This window comes from Lepidochelys kempii, chromosome 17, assembly GCF_965140285.1.
Source record: "Lepidochelys kempii isolate rLepKem1 chromosome 17, rLepKem1.hap1, whole genome shotgun sequence".
NCBI lineage: Eukaryota > Metazoa > Chordata > Testudines > Cheloniidae > Lepidochelys > Lepidochelys kempii.
Window position 1 is genome coordinate 18,071,718 of NC_136396.1, and position 21,107 is coordinate 18,092,824.

Below are 21,107 nucleotides of genomic sequence, written 5' to 3' on the forward strand. Positions count from 1 at the left end.
AGTCATTGGGACGCTTGGTGTAAGCATTATGCTCTATTCGTAAACATTTGCAGCATTTGACTTTGGCTGTAAGGTTTTCGGGACAGAGACCTCTTGTTCAGGTCTACACAAATAATAAATACTCAGAAGAGATGCTATTTAGTACCAGATTCTTAGTCTGAACACAAAGGCCCGTTCCACTGTGCTGCCACTGAGGTAGATTTCAACAGGCAATATTTTGAGGTTTTTCTTCAACCAGTGGAAGGAAGTTTATTGAGACTCGCATTTAACAGTCTTGCCAATGTGCAATAAAATTGCAGGGTGTTTGATCAGAAGCACATAGAAGATCAGGGTTGGAAGGGACCTCAGGAGGTCATCTAGTTCAACCCACTGCTCAAAGCAGGGCCAATCCCCAATTTTTCTCCCAGATCCCTAAATGGCCCCCTCAAGGATTGAACTCACAACCCTGGGTTTAGCAGGCCAATGCTCAAACCACTGAGCTATCCTCCACCCCCCCAATCATGAAGGGGGTTCACAAAAATCTCTATTATAAACAGGAAAGGACTGTAGAGAAGAAACTTTCCAAGTTTCTCAGTAGTGCTTCCCTACCCCAAAACACAAAAGACAGGCGAGGTACAAATGAGCATATCCACCTGAAAAAAGTCACAGGCGGCCATTAATCACATAGTTATTTGAAGCGTGGATGGAAAGGGTCAGACACCCTGGGGCCGTGGCACCTGAGCCACTGAAACCGAGATAGCAGGTCTGGATAAAAGCTGGGTTCTCCCAAGCTCTCCAATCTTGCGGCCTACAGGGAGATCAAGTTAAACTACTCCAACTCAGTGCTTCTATATCCTGGGAAATTTCCCCAAATCTGGGAATTTTTAACGGCATGTGCCCTGCAATTTCCCAATTTGCCCTGCAATTTCCCAATCACGATATAGAAGCACTGCTCCAACTTCACCTAAAAAGCCCAGGTCCCAAGGCATCCTGGTACAACGGTGCTGCAAAAACCTTGTTTGATCCCCTGCCTCTGAGAGGTTCCTTGTACCATGATTCATTGGGATTTGGATTATCCTGTTGTGGAGGAGGAAAATAATTTGTGTGTGTGTGTGTGGGGGGGGGTGTTGCATTCAGAAATTAGCTGGATCCAGCAGGGTACTGATACCAAATCAGAGATCTTGCAGTTTCCTTGGATCGGGGTGTGCTTGGGGTCCTGACCGCTCTGGAGGAATATTAGAAGCAACACTTTTCTGTACTCTGAGGGCACAAGCTGGGTTTGCAGCTAAAACTTGGCAGGATCCAGGTTCAGAATCAGAGAGATTTGTTAGTTTTTGCTGTGCTGGGGAAATTTAGAGTCCAGATTATTAAAGTACAGGACTGGCTACCTTATTCTTCGCTCAAACAGAAGTTTGGACGAAGGATGGGTTGTTGGGATCAAGGTGCCAGATCCAGAGTTTTGTGCTTTGGGGGGTGTCTGTGTGTGTGTGCCCCCCCCACTTGTTCTCTGTTTAAGCATCAGAATTTGGGTACTTGGGGCCACAAATGAGCCGAACCTGGGTTTCGGTGATACTGTTGCCGGGGGGTGGGGTGGGGGAAGTTTTTTTGGGGGGACGAACAGGGAGAGCTAGGCTTGTTCTCCGTTTAGGCAGTGCAAATGTGAGGGGTTGGCTGGGTCCAAAACCAATCCGGCTCTGGCCGGGTCCAGGTGGACCCGTCTGTTCTCCCTTTCCCTTGCAAGGCTCAACTCCACCGCGACCCTCAGCACGTGTGCGCGCGTTCAGCCCGGCAGCCGCCTCTCGCAAGGGAAGCGCCGGAGCCGCGGGGGTCTCTGGCCACGTCCTCCAAGGGTTAATGGAGAAACCCCACGCCCCCTTTGACGGAACTGCACCAACCTCACCAAATTTGAAAAGGCTGCCGCCAGGGCTTAGCTCGCAGAGAGGGCTTGACTTCCCTTTAAAAGCCAGGAGCAGCAGCAGCAGCTCGCCATCGGTGCCCTGCGGGGAGCTCCGGCCCCTCGAACCCCAAATTCTCACGCGTCCCCCCCCCCCCCACCCCGGCTATCGCATGTCACTGTGACCCCCCCCCCCCCCCAGTCCGCCTCTCGGTTGTATTTGTTGCCGCAGAGATGAACCTGGCTCTCTTCCTGCCCTGGTGGGGCTGTTTCCTTGGATGTACCCTAGGGACCGGTTTCCTCTATCCGTTCCCAGCCTCCACGCTGCAGCACAGCTATCCCGAGCCGGGCGCAGGATCCGCGGGCAGCGGCTTCGCCAGCCGCCGGTGAGTAAACCCGCCCGGCCGCCGCCGCCGCCTCCTCCTCCGGCGGGCCCGGGGGCGTTCGCCTCGTCCCGCACTGAGCGGCAGGGCTGGAGCAAGGGCCACGTCCACCGGGGGGCGGCGACCCCCTTCTCTCTCGGGGAAACGTGAGTCCCCGTTGAATGGAAACTTTCTCCGGCGACTGTACCCGCCCCCATGGGGAAGCACCGACTTCTACAACGCTCAAGTGTCCCCTGTGACCCCTGTGGCTGGGGGTTATCTCCCGCTGGGCATCTAAAAAATGCGGCTTTTGGTGTCTCCCCAGCAAGCTGATGCATTGGCAACAGAGGAGTTTCTACTCTCTACTAAAAAGCCTTTCTGTCCCCGTCCCCCCCCGTCCCCCAGACTAGCCAGTAGGAGGCAGCCCATCCCAGAGGGAGCCCCCCGAGGTGGGTCTCCTACTCGCTGGGGACCCGAGAAGCTGAGCATTTAGCTGATCTGATCAACATCATTCAACATGTACCAGAAAAGCCAAGTTCTTGTTAAAATCAGCCCTGCTCAACTGCCCCAAGAGACCAGGTTTAAATGGCCAAGGAAAACAGGAGATTCTTTAGGGCGACTAAGGGAGCTGTAGCTCACCAAAGCTTGTGCTCAAATAAATTAGTTGGTCTCTAAGGTGCCACAAGTCCTCCTTTTCTTTTGAAGAAAAGGAGTACTTGTGGCACCTTAGAGACTAACCAATTTATTTGAGCATGAGCTTATTGGTTAGTCTCTAAGGTGCCACAAGTACTCCTTTTCTTTTTGCGAATACAGACTAACACGGCTGTTCCTCTGAAACTTTTCTTTTGACTCATCCTGTCTTGCAAAAGCGCATGGTGCATTTTTATGCACCCTAAGAAACGTCATACCTGTTAGGGCTTCCTAAACAAAGACTAATTGATTCTAATTAAACTGAGGACTTGGGCACCGTAAACAAGACCCTCAAACCAGGCGTTGAGGAATTCTGAATGAAAACATAACCCCAAAAGGGTTTGGAACCACAGTCTTCTGATATCCCCAGACTGTGTCCACTAGGCTACACGGAACTGTAGCTTTAAAAATGACTGAAATGTAACATGTTATGCCAGTAGAGGGAACCACTATAGTCCTGGGTTGTTCAGCTCAACAAAGAAAAACCCTAATTACAGATTTTATACAAGGGTTACAGCGTTCAAAGGGGAACCAGTCTCCAGGTAAAGCAAAACAAACCCTGAAACAGTTTCACATGAATTTAATGTAAATCACCGTTAATTTATTACGTCTTGCTGCTTTAACAGAGAAAACAGTTTAGATTTGTGTCCCCCTCCCCCTTTCTCTCTAAGCTTCTCTAGAAGTAAAACAGCTGTTCAAATGAATGAGTAGCTCTGCACAGTAACCCAAAGTGGCTTAGGAGGCTTTCAAAAGTATCTTGATTTAAATCACTTTTTAAAATTCAGTATTGTATCTGTTAACCCCTTAAAATCAGAGCACGAGTGGTAAACATTCAGCATTTGTAAACCCTGCTTTTCTCTTTGCTGTGCCAGTGCAAATCCTGAGTGCGGATGAGTTAACACTAGTGTAAAAAGGAGCTCCTACCCATGTCGTTTATCCTGGCTTTAAAGCAGGGTAGGCTGCAGCAGCCTTTTTGCAGCCTGTATTATAGGCTTGGATCAGTGCCCCCACCCCCAAAAGCATTGACACGCATGACTGTAAGCATGGCAGGGCAGGGAACATGTCTTACTCTGTGTTTGTAAATGTAAAATTACAGGACAAACCTAATATAAAATTATGGAACTAATGTAAGAGACATGTTTCTCCATGACATGACTCTCTTCTATCCTAGGACCAACACAACTGCAACTATGCTGAATAGAACTAATATAACATTATTAAGAAACATTTATGTGGAACTGTTCCAGAAATGGCATATTCAGCCAATGGGAAATTTTGACCCTTCAAAACTAGTTCCTGTTGGAAAGTGGGACAGCGAGTCACAATATCGAACCGTTTCATGCATTAAAAAGTTTCAAATCTGAAACGGTTAATTCATTTTGATTACAAAAAAAAAGGTGTGGGTGTTTTACATTTTTGAAATTAGATTTCTCATTTAGCATCTCCCTTTGGAAAATAACTCTCTGGTTGAAATCGACATTGTACTATGGAAAGCATCTGCTCTGACAAAACTACTTTTTCCATTGGGAAAAATTTTGATGATCTCTAATGTTGGGATTGTTTTGGGAGACTTGTTTCTTAATGTGAAATTTAGGTTGGGATAGCTGTGGTCTAATGGATCAACATGTTGTGGGGACTTGCGATGTAGGTTCCGTTCCTGACTTGTCAACCTATCTATCTGGGTTTTTATACTGCTGTGGTGTCTGAGACCCTTGAGTCATTCAGCAGTTGGGGTCTCTACTAAGACTGCTACATTTGTGGTGATATGTTTGTAGTCTGAATGCATGGCTGCTCAGGGACTGGAGTATAGCCCCCAAGAGCCTGGTGCTGAGCTACTGCAGATCCCAGGGACTGCATCTCTCCAGAGATGGCAAATGTCTATCATGTGGCAAGAGCTGTTGGTCACAAACTACTTGGTTTATACTCAAACAGGAAACCAAGCAGTAAAAGGGATCTTCAGCTTATTGCCAAGCCATTGAGCCCTCCTGCACTAGTTTCCTGTATCAGTACAACATGGCAACTTTAGCCTTCCTCTGACTTTTGTATTCCATGCTGGGGCTTTATGTGGAAGATGATTAAAATGGTCTAACAAATTTAACTGCAAGAGCATGGAGATGTAGGAATGGCATTGGAATTCCAGACACTGTTTTTTTCCTTTTGTTCCACTAAATCATGTTCATTTAGGAAAACTCCTACTGTCTTGGCTTTCTAATTGTTTGATGAATAACTTCCTTCCATGTACATTTCATTCTCCCGCACTAAGGAAAAGGCGTTGGAGCAGTAGAAACACGTATGGGTGGGGGAAGGAGATGGGGCACTCCTGCTTTTCTTAACTAAAATAATAGGCCTGTCTTGCCTCTTCAATCACTTTGTTTGTTTGTTTTTCTGAAAACCTGCATTTGTTGATATTTGTAGGCTTCAAATGTAACAAATGGTATTAGAGATTTAAAAACAGCAATGATAAGAGTAGTGCTAAGCCACGAGAACGTAGCCTAAAATAAAGAACAGTACAATATTAAATAATGTGACTGATGCATTGCTCCAGGATTATATGGGTGCAAACTTGCATGGGAGAAAAGAGATTTAGGTTCCAATTTGACAGCCATTCAAGCATTTGTCCAAGTCTATCCATCTTCAGTAAAGCACTCAGGCATGTACTTAATATTCTGTTCATTTGGGCCTTGCTAGGGCAAAGGAAAAGATAAAAGATGTCTCTTGGGGTCAAACTAGCCTCTCAGAATAGGCAAAGGAAGGGCATCTTAAGTGAGTATGGTTTATTAGTTGGTTGTGGGTTTTAGTGGTTAGAGTAGAACACTGGGTTCTGGGATTCCTGGGCTCTAGTCCTAGCTCTAGACCTATTGTGTGTCTTGGTAAAGACACTTCAGTTTTCCCCATCTGTCAGATAGCCCTTACCTCATGCAAAGGGTGTTGTGGCAATTCAGGGACTTCCTCTTGAGAGGTGATGAAATCCCCCAACTCTCATTTTTACGTGAGTGGATGGCACTTAGAGCCTTGTCCGCTCAGGCTTGATGTTTGGGTTGAGCTTCTGGGATAAAGGTGCTAGGCTGTGTGTATCTGGATTGTATGAAGCGTCTAACAATCAATACAGCACTAAATTTTACAATACCTAAAGCTAGCAACCTAGGCCAAGTTATCTCTAAAATCTCAGTTCCTGCTTATTAGATCAGATTTATCTTTTACTACAAATTTACACAATGCCTTGCACAGTGGAGCCATCATCTGATGTAGGGCCTTTAGGTGCAACTATAAAATGAAGATGATGGTTGTGGATGGGTGTATTACCATAACACCTAAGAGCAACAGTAAAAACACTGCCCCCAGGGCCAGATATAGAGGGCAGGTGACCTCCTGGGGTGCCGGACTTGCAGATCCTAGCATGCAAATGTATCCTCTTATATGGCAGACAAATCATGCATGCAAATTGTGCATTGAAATCATGAAGAGGGCTACAAATGCAATAAAAATAAGGTATTCAAAAGTTTAACAAATAGAAGGAGGGGGGGCCTTGCCTGGGGCACCACTTGGTCTAGCCCTCCAGGTCACAACTTATGAAATTGAATAATGTACTTGAAGTTCTGGTTTGATATTACATTTTTTTCCTACTATTAAAATGAATATACACATAGAAGCAAAGGAATAGAACTAGATGAAGGTGTAACTTGTGCAGTGATTTAGGGCTGAATATCTGAAAGTGGCCACTGATATTTAGGTGCCTAATGTGAAACACTTTTTGAGCCTAGTGTTCAGAGGTGTCGAGCTTCCTCGAGCTTTAGAAACGAAGGGAAACAATTATTTTCCTTCAAGAAGGACTTTTCTGTAGAGGCCCACAGGAGGGATGGTGTTGAGGCATCTATTGAAGGCAGCTGTGTGATGTTCAGGATAGGAGGATCTCTTTTCCATGTCCCCAGGGTCAGCATTAGACTTGCTGGGGCATAGGGCAGAAACTAAGGAACCGGAGCCCAATCATATAACAGCTTTGCAGGCCTCCTGTGACATGGGGCCTCAGGTAATTGCCCCGCTTGCTATCCGCTAATGCCAGCCCTGCACGTCCCATAAACTATTCAGTGAAACCATGGGACATTAGTTGAAAAGGTTTGGGAAGCTCAGTTTGAATATCCTAACAGCCAGCTTTCAAAACTCCTAGTGTTCCACCATCACAGCAAACTCTTTGAGGGAGAGATGAGCACTCTATAGGCTGAGCACTACTCTGACCATCTATAGACTGCAGCTGGTACGTGCATTCTGAGAGAGCTCTAGGCATGACTCCGTTTTGCTGGGGGCAAAGGAATAGAGCTGAATAACTACACCCTTTTTTAATGTTAGTGTAAAGTACCCTGGGGCTACTCCATGCTATCATATGGAAATGTATACATTCAGTTCTAATCTTGGCTATGCACAGTCAGGGCTCCAGTGTGTCTAACCCATGCATAGCTTCTCCTGCCTCTGTGAAACTGGGTTGAGACGTTATTTCTTTGCTTCTCTACAGAGCTAGCCTTTCATCAGGCTGTCCAAGCACATCACATACATTAATAGACTGACTCTTGCCTCATGGCTGTGAAGTAGGTGAGTAGTACTGGACACGCATAGAGATTGCATAACCTTCCTTGTAACACAATCCGCTGGTGAGTCTGTGGCAGGGCCAGGATCTTTTGAGTCCCATTCTTGTAAGCTTCAGCCCTTGAGCTGTTCTTTCATGTGCAGGTATGGAAAGAGGAACCTTGGGCTTTGCATCTCTTTCTGAATGGGGTATGTCACAATAAAGATATTATAGAAATGATGAGCCAATAATAAGAGGGAAACACAAATAACCAAGTGACAGGAGCAGCAGAATTAATAACTTTAGTGTAGGACATTATGATAAAAAGAAAAGGAGTACTTGTGGCACCTTAGAGACTAACCAATTTATTTGAGCATGAGCTTTCGCTCACGAAAGCTCATGCTCAAATAAATTGGTTAGTCTCTAAGGTGCCACAAGTACTCCTTTTCTTTTTGCGAATACAGACTAACACAGCTGTTACTCTGAAACCGGACATTATGATGTTTCAATAACCCTAAAATAGCTAATAAACACACATCTGTACAAAATAACGTGTCTCTGTTGCTGGTATGATATTTTCACCTGCTGTGTGGACATCTTTTGGGGACTGAATAGATAGTATTGAAGTTCACTTGGTCCTGGGGTGTCTGTGATCGTTCATCCCTGGTCCAACTCCATGGCAGTCCATGTCATTACATCAGGAAGGAACTTGATTAATTGTTTCTTCTCTTGTGAAGAAATTGTGGGCTGGATTCTGTGAATGGGGAGAGGGAAGTATAAGAACAGGGCATACAGGATGTCTACAGGGCTGCCCCACACCAGGGGGGTGGTAGGTGATTGTCCACTCCAAGCATCTGGTTATCTGTAGGGTAGCACACTGGCTTTACTTCAGCTCGGGCAGTAGGAACTGACTCCCTTCTACTCACTTCATAAAATGGCTCCATGGAGTCTTATGTAAGTGGGGGAATAGTCCTGCTATTGTGGGGAACTTTCCTGGCTTCTGCACTACACCGGTGAAGTGGGCTAGTGAAAGGATCTGAGTCCTCGCTCCCACTTCTTTTACCCAGTGGCCTCCCTGCCCTTGAGGACTCCCCTTCCACTCTCCTGTCTGGCAGAGTCCTCGTAACCACAACAAGGCTGGGCCCAGGATTCCTGGGGGGCTCAACCCCCAACCCTGCTGTGGTCACCTAGGACAGGTGCTAGGGTGTCCCCACTCCGGGGTACTCTCTCTGTACTGGGCACTTCTCTGACCATTACATACAAGTTAAAGCAAATGCAAGTTATTTAATCAACAATTAATTTTAAAAAGAATAAGGAATAATGGGAAAGGTTAAAGGAAACACATCAACCCGCCCTGTGGCAGGGAACATCACAAACAGCATCTCTGGAACGTCAGGGCAGTTCAGTCTGTTCCTTGTAAGTCCCAGGCCTCCTGCTCCGGCCCTGGCTGTGCTGTAGGGATGCTCTGGGTTGGACACTTGCTCTGGTGGTGGCCACACGCTCTCAGGCTCTAAGTGGTAGGACCCTTCTTCCCAGTGTCGCCCCCGCCCTGTCGGGGTTATGATCCAAGCCTGGCCTGCAGAGCCTCATGGCTGAGGCGTCTCCCTGTGCTGGGCCTGCTGCCCAGGGTCCCCCTCGGTCTCCCCAGCTGCTCACTGCACCCAGCTCCAGACAGCTCCAGTCCCAGCTCCACCACTCGGTCTCTGCGCTGCTGCTGCTCTGCCTCCAGCTCCTTGGGCTGCTTCTCTGGCCCCTCTGCCTCTGGTTGCTGCAGCCCTGCTCCCAGGACAGGTCTGCTCTGCAGGCTGCTTCTGTGACTCTGTTCCCAGCACTGACCTGCTTCCTGGGCTGCTTCTCTGGCCCCTCTGCCTCTGGTTGCTGCAGCTCTGCTCCCAGGACAGGCCTGCTCTGCAGGCTGCTTCTGTGACTCTGTTCCCAGCACTGACCTGCTTCCTGGGCTGCTTCTCTGGCCCCTCTGGCTCTGGTTGCTGCAGCTCTGCTCCCAGGGCAAGTCTGCTCTTTTTGGGCTGAGCCTCTGGCTTTGGGGCTGCAGCTCTGCTCCCAGGATAGGGTCTGCTCTCTCTGGGCTGCTTTTCTGGTCCCTCTGGATCTGGCCCAGCTCTGCTCCCCAGCTCAGTTTGGGCCCCTGCTTTCTCCTTAGCTCGGCTCCCACTCTGTCTGACCCAGGCAATTCCAGCTCACACGGAGGACGGGACATCCCTGGCCTCCTGACTCCCTGATTAGCCTGCCCGCCCTGTCATTCAGGCTGACTTGGAGCATTGGCCTCTCCCCATTGTTCCTGGGGACTATCAGTCTCAGGGTCCTGGTTTCTCATAGACCCTTCCCGTTTTAGTACTGGGAGCTAGCCAACCAAAACACCCCCACTGAATGTTAGTAAGGGGGCAGCAGTCCCCTTACATTTATTTAGATTCTGAGACTGGATGCTGAGCACCTCGGTGGCTGCTCTGTCTCTTCTTTACCTCCAGTCCTGCGTCTTGCATCGCTCTTGTGAGGTGCAGGGATGGAGTCATTAGGTCAGAGTGTGGCACAGGAACTTATATGCTGTCTTCAGCTCGTAGTACCAGCTGTTGCTGAGTACCTGCTCTGCTCCTCTCTACCTCCTCCCAGTGAGTGCTGAGCACTCTTCAAGCTTGTGCTCATATGTCTGTCCAAGGAGCTGGTGTTGAGGTTCTTCAGCTTGGTTGAATTGCTTTTCTTAATCGTGAAAAAGGCTAATGATCAAGGCAGCTGCTTGTGGAAGCAGCTAACAATGTCATTTGCCCAAGGAGTCTGTTCTGGTGACATAATGTCTCTAAGTTGGGTTTTCCATTGGTCTGGTGTCACATCGCTTGGTAGCCTGGTGAGATGTGGTGACTCTGAAAGGAAGGGTAGAAGTTTGTCTTCGTTGCGTGCTATTCAGTCCTTATTAAACTCGGAGGTTTCTAACTCTTTCCTCTCGTTGTTCTAAATGCAGCAGGGTCGTGACCCTGACCCAGATCAGTTTAGCTCTTCTGTGTGAAAATCCAAACTCCTTTTTGAAGGTTTAGTTGGTGACAATGCTACTGGGTTCTACTTCTTGGGAGTAGATGTGTGATGGACTCCCAGCATGAGTAATGCTCTATTGCCTGTGTGTCTCTTTGGGGAAGGTGATTCCTTTCCTCTTTGGCATGGGTGGTCTTGACTTTTTTCAGTGCATATCAGCTGCTGGGACTCTTGTTCAGTTTCCTCTGGAATCACTGTCCCCTTCCCTGCTCTCCAAGAGTTGTTCTGCTCCAGGTTTTTCTTAAGGCCAGTTGTCTTGGTTGCTTATGCTTGGCTTGGCTTCATTCAAGGTATAGTTTGAGTCTTGGTCAGTTATTTTAATTCCCGTAGTCAGCTTAGATAGAGGAAAGCTAAAAAATTTTCAGAAGGGCTCTACACCCACAACTGGGGCCAGATTTTTTAAAACAACTTGGCACAGTAGTTCTGATCTCTTGAAAATCTTCCCCTTAAAGAATGTTTGGCACGCAACAACATTGGCGAGCTCTTGTCACTCAGTATTGCATATCTCTGGGCAAACGTTACTTAGTTGGCGGTCACTGCGGCTTCCTTGAGGGAATTTTTACACTGTTATTGTTTTTTAACGAATTTAAGGCTGACACTGCAGGGACTCTGTGAACTGAGCTGTCAGCTTGTCTGACACTGACAACATAGAGGGAAAACTTGATACACTTAGGCTTCACAGTTTCAACATGGGAAAACCCTACTAAACTAAAAAAATAAAAAGATCTTCTACCGCTTTCCACAGTATGCATCCGATGAAGTGAGCTGTAGCTCACGAAAACTTAGGCTCAAATAAATTGGTTAGTCTCTAAGGTGCCACAAGTACTCCTTTTCTTCCCACTAAACTAGACACTAATGAGGAGGGAGTTAAATTCCTTGGTTAACCTAATCTCGGTATTTTGTTTTAACATGCAGTACTTCTAAAGTCTAAGAACAGAGCTGAGCCCTGGCACCTCTAGGCTTGGCAGTTCTTCTCCCCGGACCTCTGGGCTGGCTGCATCCATTATGAAAGTAAAAAAATAGCTTTGAGCTCTGGCCCCAGCACCTTTTTCATTACAAATGAAGTGCTATCTAAAAGGCATTGTGACAATGCCTAGTTGGCCAAATTGCCTTGGCTTTTGAGAATGGCAGAGGAGTTTGGATCTTCACACAGATGAGCTAAACTGACCTGGGTCTTTTTGCCATTTATCCAGTCAACAAGGTGGCCAATGAGACTTATTTTTTTCTGCCCACCTAGAGGATAATGGGCTCCCATAAATATCTAACACAGTGGCTGTCCCAGAAGTCTGGGAATCAGGATTTCCCCTCTGTCTTGGTTACCCCATATGTAAAATTGGAATCCTTCACTCTAGGCATGGCTATGAGAGTGAATTCATTCAGGTGTGGTAAGGTTGTTGGCTGGAAGCCACTAGGCCCTAAAAGGGTGTGGGGGGGTGTGTGTATACATACACACACCCTCCTCCCACACACCCTTTATAAATATAAAATTCTATGCTAAATTAATATATTAAATGATTTCTAGTATAGATGTGAACATACTCCTTGTTTCCTTTCCTGCAACTGTGCCTGGCAAACAGGAGGACTTGTGGGGGACCCTCTTTTTCTCCCCCCCCCCTCTTGATGTGGCGTATATTGTGGGAGTTACTTTCCACCTGACCTATGCATAGAAGGCTTCAGTTAGTAGGTCAAGCAGAGAGATCCAGCAGAGAAAGAGAAGAATCAGGGGGTGCTGACTAGGAAGGACTCTGGCTGGAGTGATCCAGGGAAGAAGATGGCACAGTGGAATTTCTCCCAGCTGTGGAAGCAGTACAGAAGCATGTGAACCAGTGTGAGTTGTGGCAATCCTTCTGAAGTCTATCATGCACCTGGGAAGCCTCTGTGTGTTACATGCTGATGGAAGCTGACTCTTGGCAGGAGAGTGCTGAGTGAAAGCGTATCACCTTTGCATTAAAATGTGCCACAGTGATAGGCAGTCCTGCATTGGCTGCCTTTGTTGAATCTGGAATAGATGAGAATTAGTTTTGGTATGTGGAGCCATGTGAAGTCAAACATATTTTTGCAAAGTTCCCGTGTGTTGTAGCATGTTGGAGGGGGGGGGGGAAATGAGCACACATGGGGCAATTTGGTCTGGCAGGATTTTACAGTACTTGGCCCAGTGCTGCTGTAAATTAACATAACCTGCAACAAAATATATTCTCACTGCAGCATATTGCAGTATGCGGCATGGCATTGGAGCCAATCAGGTTAATCTGAATTGTCACACTGTCTTGTGAGCTCATGTTACTGTAAACCACTAATATATATCACAAAGAGTACTTTTCTATAACTAAGTGCAAATCCCTTAGACTTGTAACCCTACAGATATATTTTTGAATGACTATACAGCACATGCTGAAATAATAGAACTCTGCTTTGCCAATCAACAAAAATATTTTGGTTCTGTTAGTGTAATTAAAAAGACTGCTAAAATCTCTTCTGAAGATCTGCAAGGGGCAGGCCTGTTGGAAGCTGTCACAAAAACTACAGCAACGTATCTATTTGCTCGGGTAAAGCCCTCTGCAACAATCGAAGACTCTATAATTACATCTGTGAGCTCATTCCAGGTGGTTACTGGCATCTGTGAGGCTTTCAAAGCAGCTCCTAGATCAGCCAACTTATATGGTCAGAAGTTTGATTTCCAGCTTAAAGGGAGACAGACCAGTCCTCGCTTACAGACAGCCCCCCAACCTGAAGCAAATACTCTCCAGCAACCACACAGCAGAACCACTAACCCAGGAACCTATCCTTGCAACAAAGCCCGATGCCAATGCTGTCCACATACTTATTCAAGTGATACTGTCATAGGTCCTCATCACATTAGTAATGCCATCAGGGGCTCGTTCACCTGCACATCTACCAGTGTGATATATGCCATCATGTGCCAGCAATGCCCCTCTGCCATGTACGTTGGCCAAACCGTTAGTCTCTATGCAAAAGAATAAATGTACACAAATCTGACATCAGGAATCATAACATTCAAAAACCAGTAGGAGAACACTTCAACCTCTCTGGCTGCTCAGTAAAAGACTTAAGGGTGGCAATTCTGCAACAGAAAAGCTTCAAAAACGGACTCCAACAAGAAACTGCTGAGCTTGAATTAATATGCAAACTAGATACCATTAACTTGGGCTTGAATAGAGACTGGGAGTGGCTGGGTCATTACACATATTGAATCTATTTCCCCATGTTCTTGTCAACTGTCTAAATGGGCCATCTTGATTATCACTACAAAAGTGTTTTTTTCTCTCCTGCTGATAACTCATCTTAATTAATTAGACTCTTACAATCTGTATGGCAAATTCCACCTTCTCTCTGTGTGTGCGTGTGTGTGTGTGTGTGTGTGTATATCTTCTTACTATATGTTCCATTCAATGCATCCGATGAAGTGGGCTGTAACCCACAAAAGCTTATGCTCAAATAAATGTTCTTTTTGCTGATACAGACTAACATGGCTGCTACTCTGAAACCTGTAGAAGAGCTGATTTTCATAATGGGAAGGTGGAAATGCTGTAATAAAAGAAGTTGGATACTTCCTAACTTCTGTCTAAATGCTAGTTCATGAGCGGAAAGCAACCAGAAGTCAAGCTGCTTGGTACCAAACGCTTCTGCTAACTTGTGGATTAGGCCAGCCCGAGAATTTGATGTCTTTAATTTAGTGCACTTTGGTTTATATCTTTGCTCTGCATCTGAGTTTTCATCCTGTGGGCTCAGGAGCCAAAATTCACTTTGTGGGGGCATTTACATCAGCTGTGCTGTACCTGATGTTGGAAATTAAACACTAGCATTTGGTTTGAATTCCATGTTCCCCCACATTGTTTGAGGCTAGTACTAACAGAGAGCCACAGGAACTGATTATGTTAAAAGAAAGAGAAACCTCTTTCAGCCTGCACCTGTTCTCAGATTTTGTTTGGCAAAGCTTTAGTCTATTATGCTTCTACGTATGGGGTCTGCACTATATGATGGGGGGGTGGGGAAGAGAAATATCCTATTTAAATTCATCCCATTTGTTACAGCATAGGCTGCGTTACAGCCTATCGCAACCACTAATTTATGCTCAATGCTAATATTACTGAGTGACAAATACTAACTCGGCTGTTCTGCAATTTCAGTTGGGTATAGCAAGCTTACTCTTTTTTCCTTTCCTAAACTGCTTGTCGTATTGCTTTGAGCTGTCAAACGGCTGCTCTGTTTGCCATATAGGTGGCTGCATTTTGCTTCACTCACTACTGATAGATATATTCCATGCAAAAAACAACCCCCAAAAACCTACATGAAAAGACTATTAAGGTTTTAAAGTGAGGTATTCAAAAGTCGGCAAACAGCACAGCTAAGCTTTCATGTGCAACCTTATCTCTGGCCTTGTGCAGCATAGTCTTTAACATGCTATCATGTAATTTCAGAAGGGCCCTGGCTCATTCAGCATGTTGAGTGGATCATGCACAGTAAATGAGGCAAGGGTGTGACATTTTAAAAACCTATGGCAAGGCGAAGTGAGGAAGGGTGCACAAGAAAAATGACTACTTGGCAATCAACGTTAAAATCAAAACTAATTTATTAAATATATTTTTAAAATTCTGTTCTCGCTGTTAAATGAGTGCCCTCATCTTCTTCACTGTACACGGTCAAGGCTAGTCACTGAAGACCGAATTCTGGTTTCAGATTCATCAGTGTGAACTTGGAATAAATCCACAGACTTGAATGGATTTATTCTAGATTTACATCAGGTGCAGTTGCAAATAGTATTTGGCCCCGAATGAGACATGGATCTCACACTGAAAGAGGTAGGGAATGTTTTGTCCAGCCAGCCCACAGACTGAGGTGGCCTTCTGTGGCAATAATGGTATATGATCATACAGCTGCACTGAGAGGCAGAGTTGAGTGTTGTCTCTGCAGCCTTTACTTTGACACTTCCTGCGATTTGAATGCTTCACTTAGCAACCTTAATCTTCTTTTAACTTAGTTGTTTTGTGTGGAATTGCCTGCTTTTTAAAAAAAATAAGCAACCAAGAAAGCAAACTTGAATTCATTATCTGTTAACACAAAAAAGCAGCCTAAAACAATCAAAAAATGCAAAGGGGTTTGTTCCACCTTACAATAGCCCACTGCGTGAGGCAGGGATTCTCTGCTGCACTGCCCTACCTCAACCACTGGTGCCACCTGTTTTGGCTCCTTGTTTTTTCCCCTCCCCATCCAGTTTGTTTCAAACCGCCCCCCCCCCCCCCCCCGCTTACTCTCTCCTTTCTCAAATGGCTGAACTGGGTTTGCTGCTTTTGTTTTTGTTTTTTAAAACCACCATTGGCCAGAAACCAGGGCTGGAAAATTTCATCCCAAAAGATGGAAAGTTTGGAAGCCTATAATCTGAAAAGGCCTTTAATTGCAGCTCTGAGTGTGCCTTAACTGTAACTAACACAACACCCTCCAGCTATAGGGGCTGGATTTTATTTTATTCCCGTTTTACACCAGGGTAAAGGAGTCTGCAGATGTCAAGCGTGATGTTGGTGTAAGTGAAAGGAGACTCAAGCCCCTAATATACAGTATAACTCTGAATCTGATAGCATGGTAGAAGGGTTTTACTGGCATGAGTTTGGGACTGCTGTAGGTCAGCCCCTCTGAATGCAATTTTTTGTGGCACTATAACCAACGCAGTATCCCAAGGGTAAGAGCAGGACTACACTGTACACAGGAAGGTGAGAAGTGGGCTGCTGGTGGGGTACAATCACATATGCATCTAATCACTGACCAGTACAAAGGAAGTTGTCATGATTGCATTACAGTTAAATGGCCTTTCGATTATTGAGGCTTTTTCTCAGTGTGGATAAAAGCACCTTGAAAAGGCTAAATCTTTATTAAAATCACATTCGTAACTCAGTGGCTACTAGACCTCACTCCTTTACTTCATTCCAGGACCCCATTTTAATATTTCTTTGAGGAAAGAGGCGCTACAAAAGCGATGGAGTCTCCTAGCCTTCCTCATTGGAGCAGACCCACGGCTGCAGAGGGTATTGCTGGGATTAGTGCAGTAAAGCTGCTGCTGGTTGAAAGCATCCGTTCTTGCCACTAGAAATGGATTAACCGCAGTTACAGAAACAGCCGTCCCGTTCTTTACGGTAGCTCCCCTATTCTGAGTTCCACTGCAGAATGTGGCCCTTGGCTTGGTTCCAAACAATGACCGTTTTGTCAGAGGGCAAAACTCTGCTCTGTGATCCTACAACAGGTCGCAACCCTGATGCTCCTGTTTCCCTACACGTGAAACTCCATAACGCTTTGCGCTTTCCAAATTATTACTGTATCGCCTTCAACCCCCACTCCTGTACTAGGGCCCCACTGTGCTGAATGCTGCACAAGCATAGAATAAAAAGATGGTCCCTGCCTGCAATGATTCTTAAGCTAAGTAGTAAATTGATACATAGATCTAGCTTCTCAAGGGTGGCTAGTGATTTTGGGTGCCCAATTTAAGAGCTTACAGGGACCTGATTGTTCAGAGGGGGTGTTAAGCTCTTTCTAACATTGGACCCTGTAAATTATCTGAAGTTGGGCACTGACGACACTAGTCACTTCTGGAAAATTTTAGGTAAAATTGACTGCTGACTAGAGCGGGAGACTAGGTGTCAGAGCTGAGTTCCATTCCTGGCTCTGCAGCAGATTTACTGTGTTCTTTGGGCAAGTAAATTCTCTGCCTCAGTTTTCCCCGTCTGGAGAAAAGTGTTTCTCGTGACTTTTGCACGGCTTAATTTATTAACGTATGCAACCCACATCCACTCAGAGATGGTTTAGTCCACATATAGAGAGAGACTCAGCTTGCTACAGTCTTGGCGAGGAGAGCAGGCTTCTCTAGCTTGGCAGTAGAGGCTCATACTTTTAGATTCAAAAGTCAGGCAGGTTCAGTCCTTTCTGCTGATGGTCGACTCAGGGGTGCTGTATTTGTCTCCATGGTTTATTAATCTTATAGCAATGCAAAGTGTTATAGTCATCACAGCAACTGGCAGGTCACAGAAGTGTCCCTTGCACTAGTTTGGGATCTGGCTACGTTTTGGGGCGTCTGCACTTTGTAAGCAGGGAGCATTATGACAAAGGTTCTTAATATTCATTTGAATTTACAATACATCCTTGCTGGAGATTCATAATTTTTCCCTCTTCGCTTGACTCATTGCAAGGATTGCACTCTAGGTCATGTCTTGTTTATGAACATGTGCTCAGCCTCCTCCTCTAATCAAGACCTTATGATACGTTGTAACTAGAGCCGGGTGAACTATGTGTAGCAAACAAAGTATTTGTCGAATGCAGCATTTTTCTGGTTGTAAATTGTCTAGGAGCAGATCTCTGTGTCAATAGACTTGTTTACGGTTCGCTGTTGAACTGTTTTGACGTGACTCTTTGACATGGGCTTTTAATATTCACAAACTAAAATTCCAGCTGGTCTGATTAGACGCATTGCTCACATGGTATATTTGTCAGCCCTGACTGGACCTGTGAGGGATTTGACTAGCCCATGCAATGGGTGTCTGCTCCCTGGGCACTTCAGAAACCGGGGGTGTGGGGTGGAGAAGATGGATCTGGTACTCTGTGGCTTGACTGGCCATTCACCCTATGTGGGGGCATGGGTGGACACAGGTGCTGTAGATGCTGCTTGAGGCTTGGGAGGCACCATGGAACAACACTACTATACTCTACAACCTGGAAGGAGAATTCCTCCCTCCCTTGGTCCCTGAGGAATTCCACAATCTGCAGCTTGCAGTAGCATTTGGGCTTAATGGCAAATGTAACCCGTGTGTGTCCATCCTTCAGTGCCTGACCCACAGAGGGTTATGGGTCTCTGTTACAGCTTTTACCTACCAAGCCTGGATCCCTAACTCAAGCTATGGAGACTCCATGGTTTTAGCTCTGGAGGTCCCTGGTCCAATCCCTGGAATTGGATAGCCACCATTTTGGCCTACAACCATTGCATGTTGATGTGATTTTAAAATAGATTGAAACAGTCAGGAAGCTCTCCCTGGCCTAAGTGAGGAAGAGGAGCTGTAGGGGAGTGCTGCTTACTCAAGCCAGGAAGAGGAGTTACTCTTTTGCTTTTAGCAGAAGAAAGAGCTGGAGGTCTACCTCCCCTTTCTGGCTATATGTAAAAGTGAGTGTGAATTCTACACAGATCAACACTCATGTTGCTCAATTTCTCTTGGACTGTTGTACCATCTGATACAAACCGAACACTGTACTGAGTGCTCAACTAGGGTGGCAATGTTTTAAAAGAGGCTGATCATCCAGAATGGTAGAATAAATGGGATTTAAAGCCATTTGTCTTCCTTAATTCCACGCTGTTTAGGAGAACTGGATTGTACACATGGACTCACTTTTTGACATGGAAACTAACCAGTAACCGATTTCACCAAACTTCTGAAAACATATTCAGGATTTGGCAAATCAATCTGGTGTCAAACTTAATTTCGCGTTCGTCTCTATTGCAACAGCTTAAATTAATGTCCTGGTCAAAATGAAATAGACGATGGATCTTGCCTAAGGTCTTGCTGCCTTTTATTTTGAACCTGAGACGCATGCCCTTAAAACTAACAAACACTTGGCTCCTATATGTACCTGAGTGATGCATTTTCCCTTCATTTTGCATCTAGCCTTATTTATTGAGTAACAAGATTAGGTGACACTTATAAGCTCTCTAAAACTACACACGGAACAGATGCTGTATTTCTTTCCGCAGCAGCCATCTTTAGCCAGGGCTTGTATGGACCTCAGACTGAGGGCTAATTGGACTCTAATTGCTATGCTAAATGCTGCTGGGTAAGTCACTACATAAAAAGGTGAAAGATCACTTGTTCGTTAATCGGCACATGATAAAGTGGATGGAATCCGTCTGGAGAATGGAGATGGACTTTGTTTTCAGTGTTTAATTTTCTGACTCTGGTGCAACAGCCCAGAGCTTTCAGTAGACAATGCCACTAAATGTCTGTGATCTGGTGGGATAATTAGCTCCTTGAAGAGTGAGAGAGAGTGTGTGTGTGTGAATGCACAGTGGATGAAATATATGATTTGGCTGGTGCTATGAAAAACACCAGTGTATTAAGTGCTGGTTAGAAGGCAGCAGGGTTCTCTGTACCACTTGTATTTGATCAAAGGGCAACAATTACAATGCTTCCTTACATATTTCAGTGGTACTTTGGAACACTTAAAGATCCTGGTGACATACAAGGTATTACCAGACTATTCTGCCAAAGCCTAGAAAAGGCACTGAATTACTGTGTGGTTAACGTTGTTTCTGATGGTGTTAGCAGTGGTGGGAACATTGTCCTATTTGGAAATCAGACTTTCCAAATGATCGGGTCATCTCAAGTAGGTCACTGAGTGCTGAGCATCAAGATTCTTCACCCCAAGCCCTGACTACTCAATGTGGAGGAGGAAACCTCCGTTGCAAGACTTTGTTCGTGGTTTTGTGTAGCAAAATGCCCTCTAATGATGTTTCATGGGGACTAGAGGTTACTATTTTGGCCAGCGTTGTCTTTGTCCACAGTAGGAACTTGTAAAAGGCTGCTCAGTATTTTACATTAACTGTGAGATCAACCCTTGTGTAATTTTTAAAGTAGATGTGATATTCTCTCCTTGGGTTTTCTATTCTTGGAGCTAGAGCTTTCAAAGCTGAAATATTTATAAATGGCTCTAACTAGTAGAAACTAGTGAGGTGCTGCTACTTATAAGGTCTAAATAAATGGGGAGCCCCAATGCAAATGACTGAATTTTGTTCATTGTGTTAGTTTGTTTACTTACCCATGAGCTTGGGGGAAACAATGATTTTACTTTTGTTTCTTTCACTATTGGAGTGTAGTTTCTATTATTCAGAGGTACTTCATGACTAGGTTTGTGTATGCTGTAGTGCATCTTGTAAATGGAATGACGTCAACCTCACAACAGAGCTCTGCAGTTTTAAACCTCTGCTAAGAAATGGGGGAGAGTCCAGTAGTTTTGTGACTTGCTGATAAGAAAAGCTCTGTGGCAGGACTCTCCAGTGTAACCTTTTCAAGAGGGTTGTGCTAAATGCAATGGGGGCCTAAAGTTTGTTTCCTAGGTCCATATTTAGGCACTTAAATATGTGACCTGATTTTAGTGGGTTGTTTTATTTAAAAAAATATATTTCATAAAACAATGCAGTCCCCTTCCAGGCAAAGTTCCACCATTGAACATGATCTCCTCCATTGGCATCAACAGGAGCCATAAGCCTTGCATCAGAAGGCAGAACCTGAGTCAGTGCTACACATTAGCCCGTGGGGCTACTTGTGTGAGGAAAGAGGCTGCAGGAATAGACCCTGTATCCTTAATGACTATCTATTAAGGCCTACAAATGCAAACCATGTGTTGTAGAGTACCAGGTGCCAGATTCTGATCTGAGGGAGGATATCTTACCAGAAACTAATTAAATTCCATTTTAGGATGTTTATATTCAGAGGATTGTGTGCATAGGTAACCGATTAGCAATTCCTATTTTCAGAGGTTCGGGAGATTGCTTTGCTTAGTCTTATTAGTGCTTTATTGGAGGAGGTGTATTTAT

General features: G+C 45.3%; 1 protein-coding gene across 3 annotated transcripts in view; it reads left to right on the forward strand.

Annotated features, from left to right (window-relative positions):
* The first annotated feature begins 1,947 nt into the window (after positions 1-1,947).
* COL26A1 (collagen type XXVI alpha 1 chain) overlaps positions 1,948-21,107 on the forward strand; it is a 221,080-nt gene continuing 201,920 nt past the window's right edge. For all 3 annotated transcript variants that reach the window (XM_073315529.2, XM_073315531.2, XM_073315530.2), the window contains exon 1: positions 1,948-2,259. In XM_073315529.2, coding sequence (XP_073171630.1) covers positions 2,108-2,259 — 152 coding nt within the window. In that variant the 5' untranslated portion in view covers positions 1,948-2,107. The remainder of the gene's footprint in view (positions 2,260-21,107) is intronic.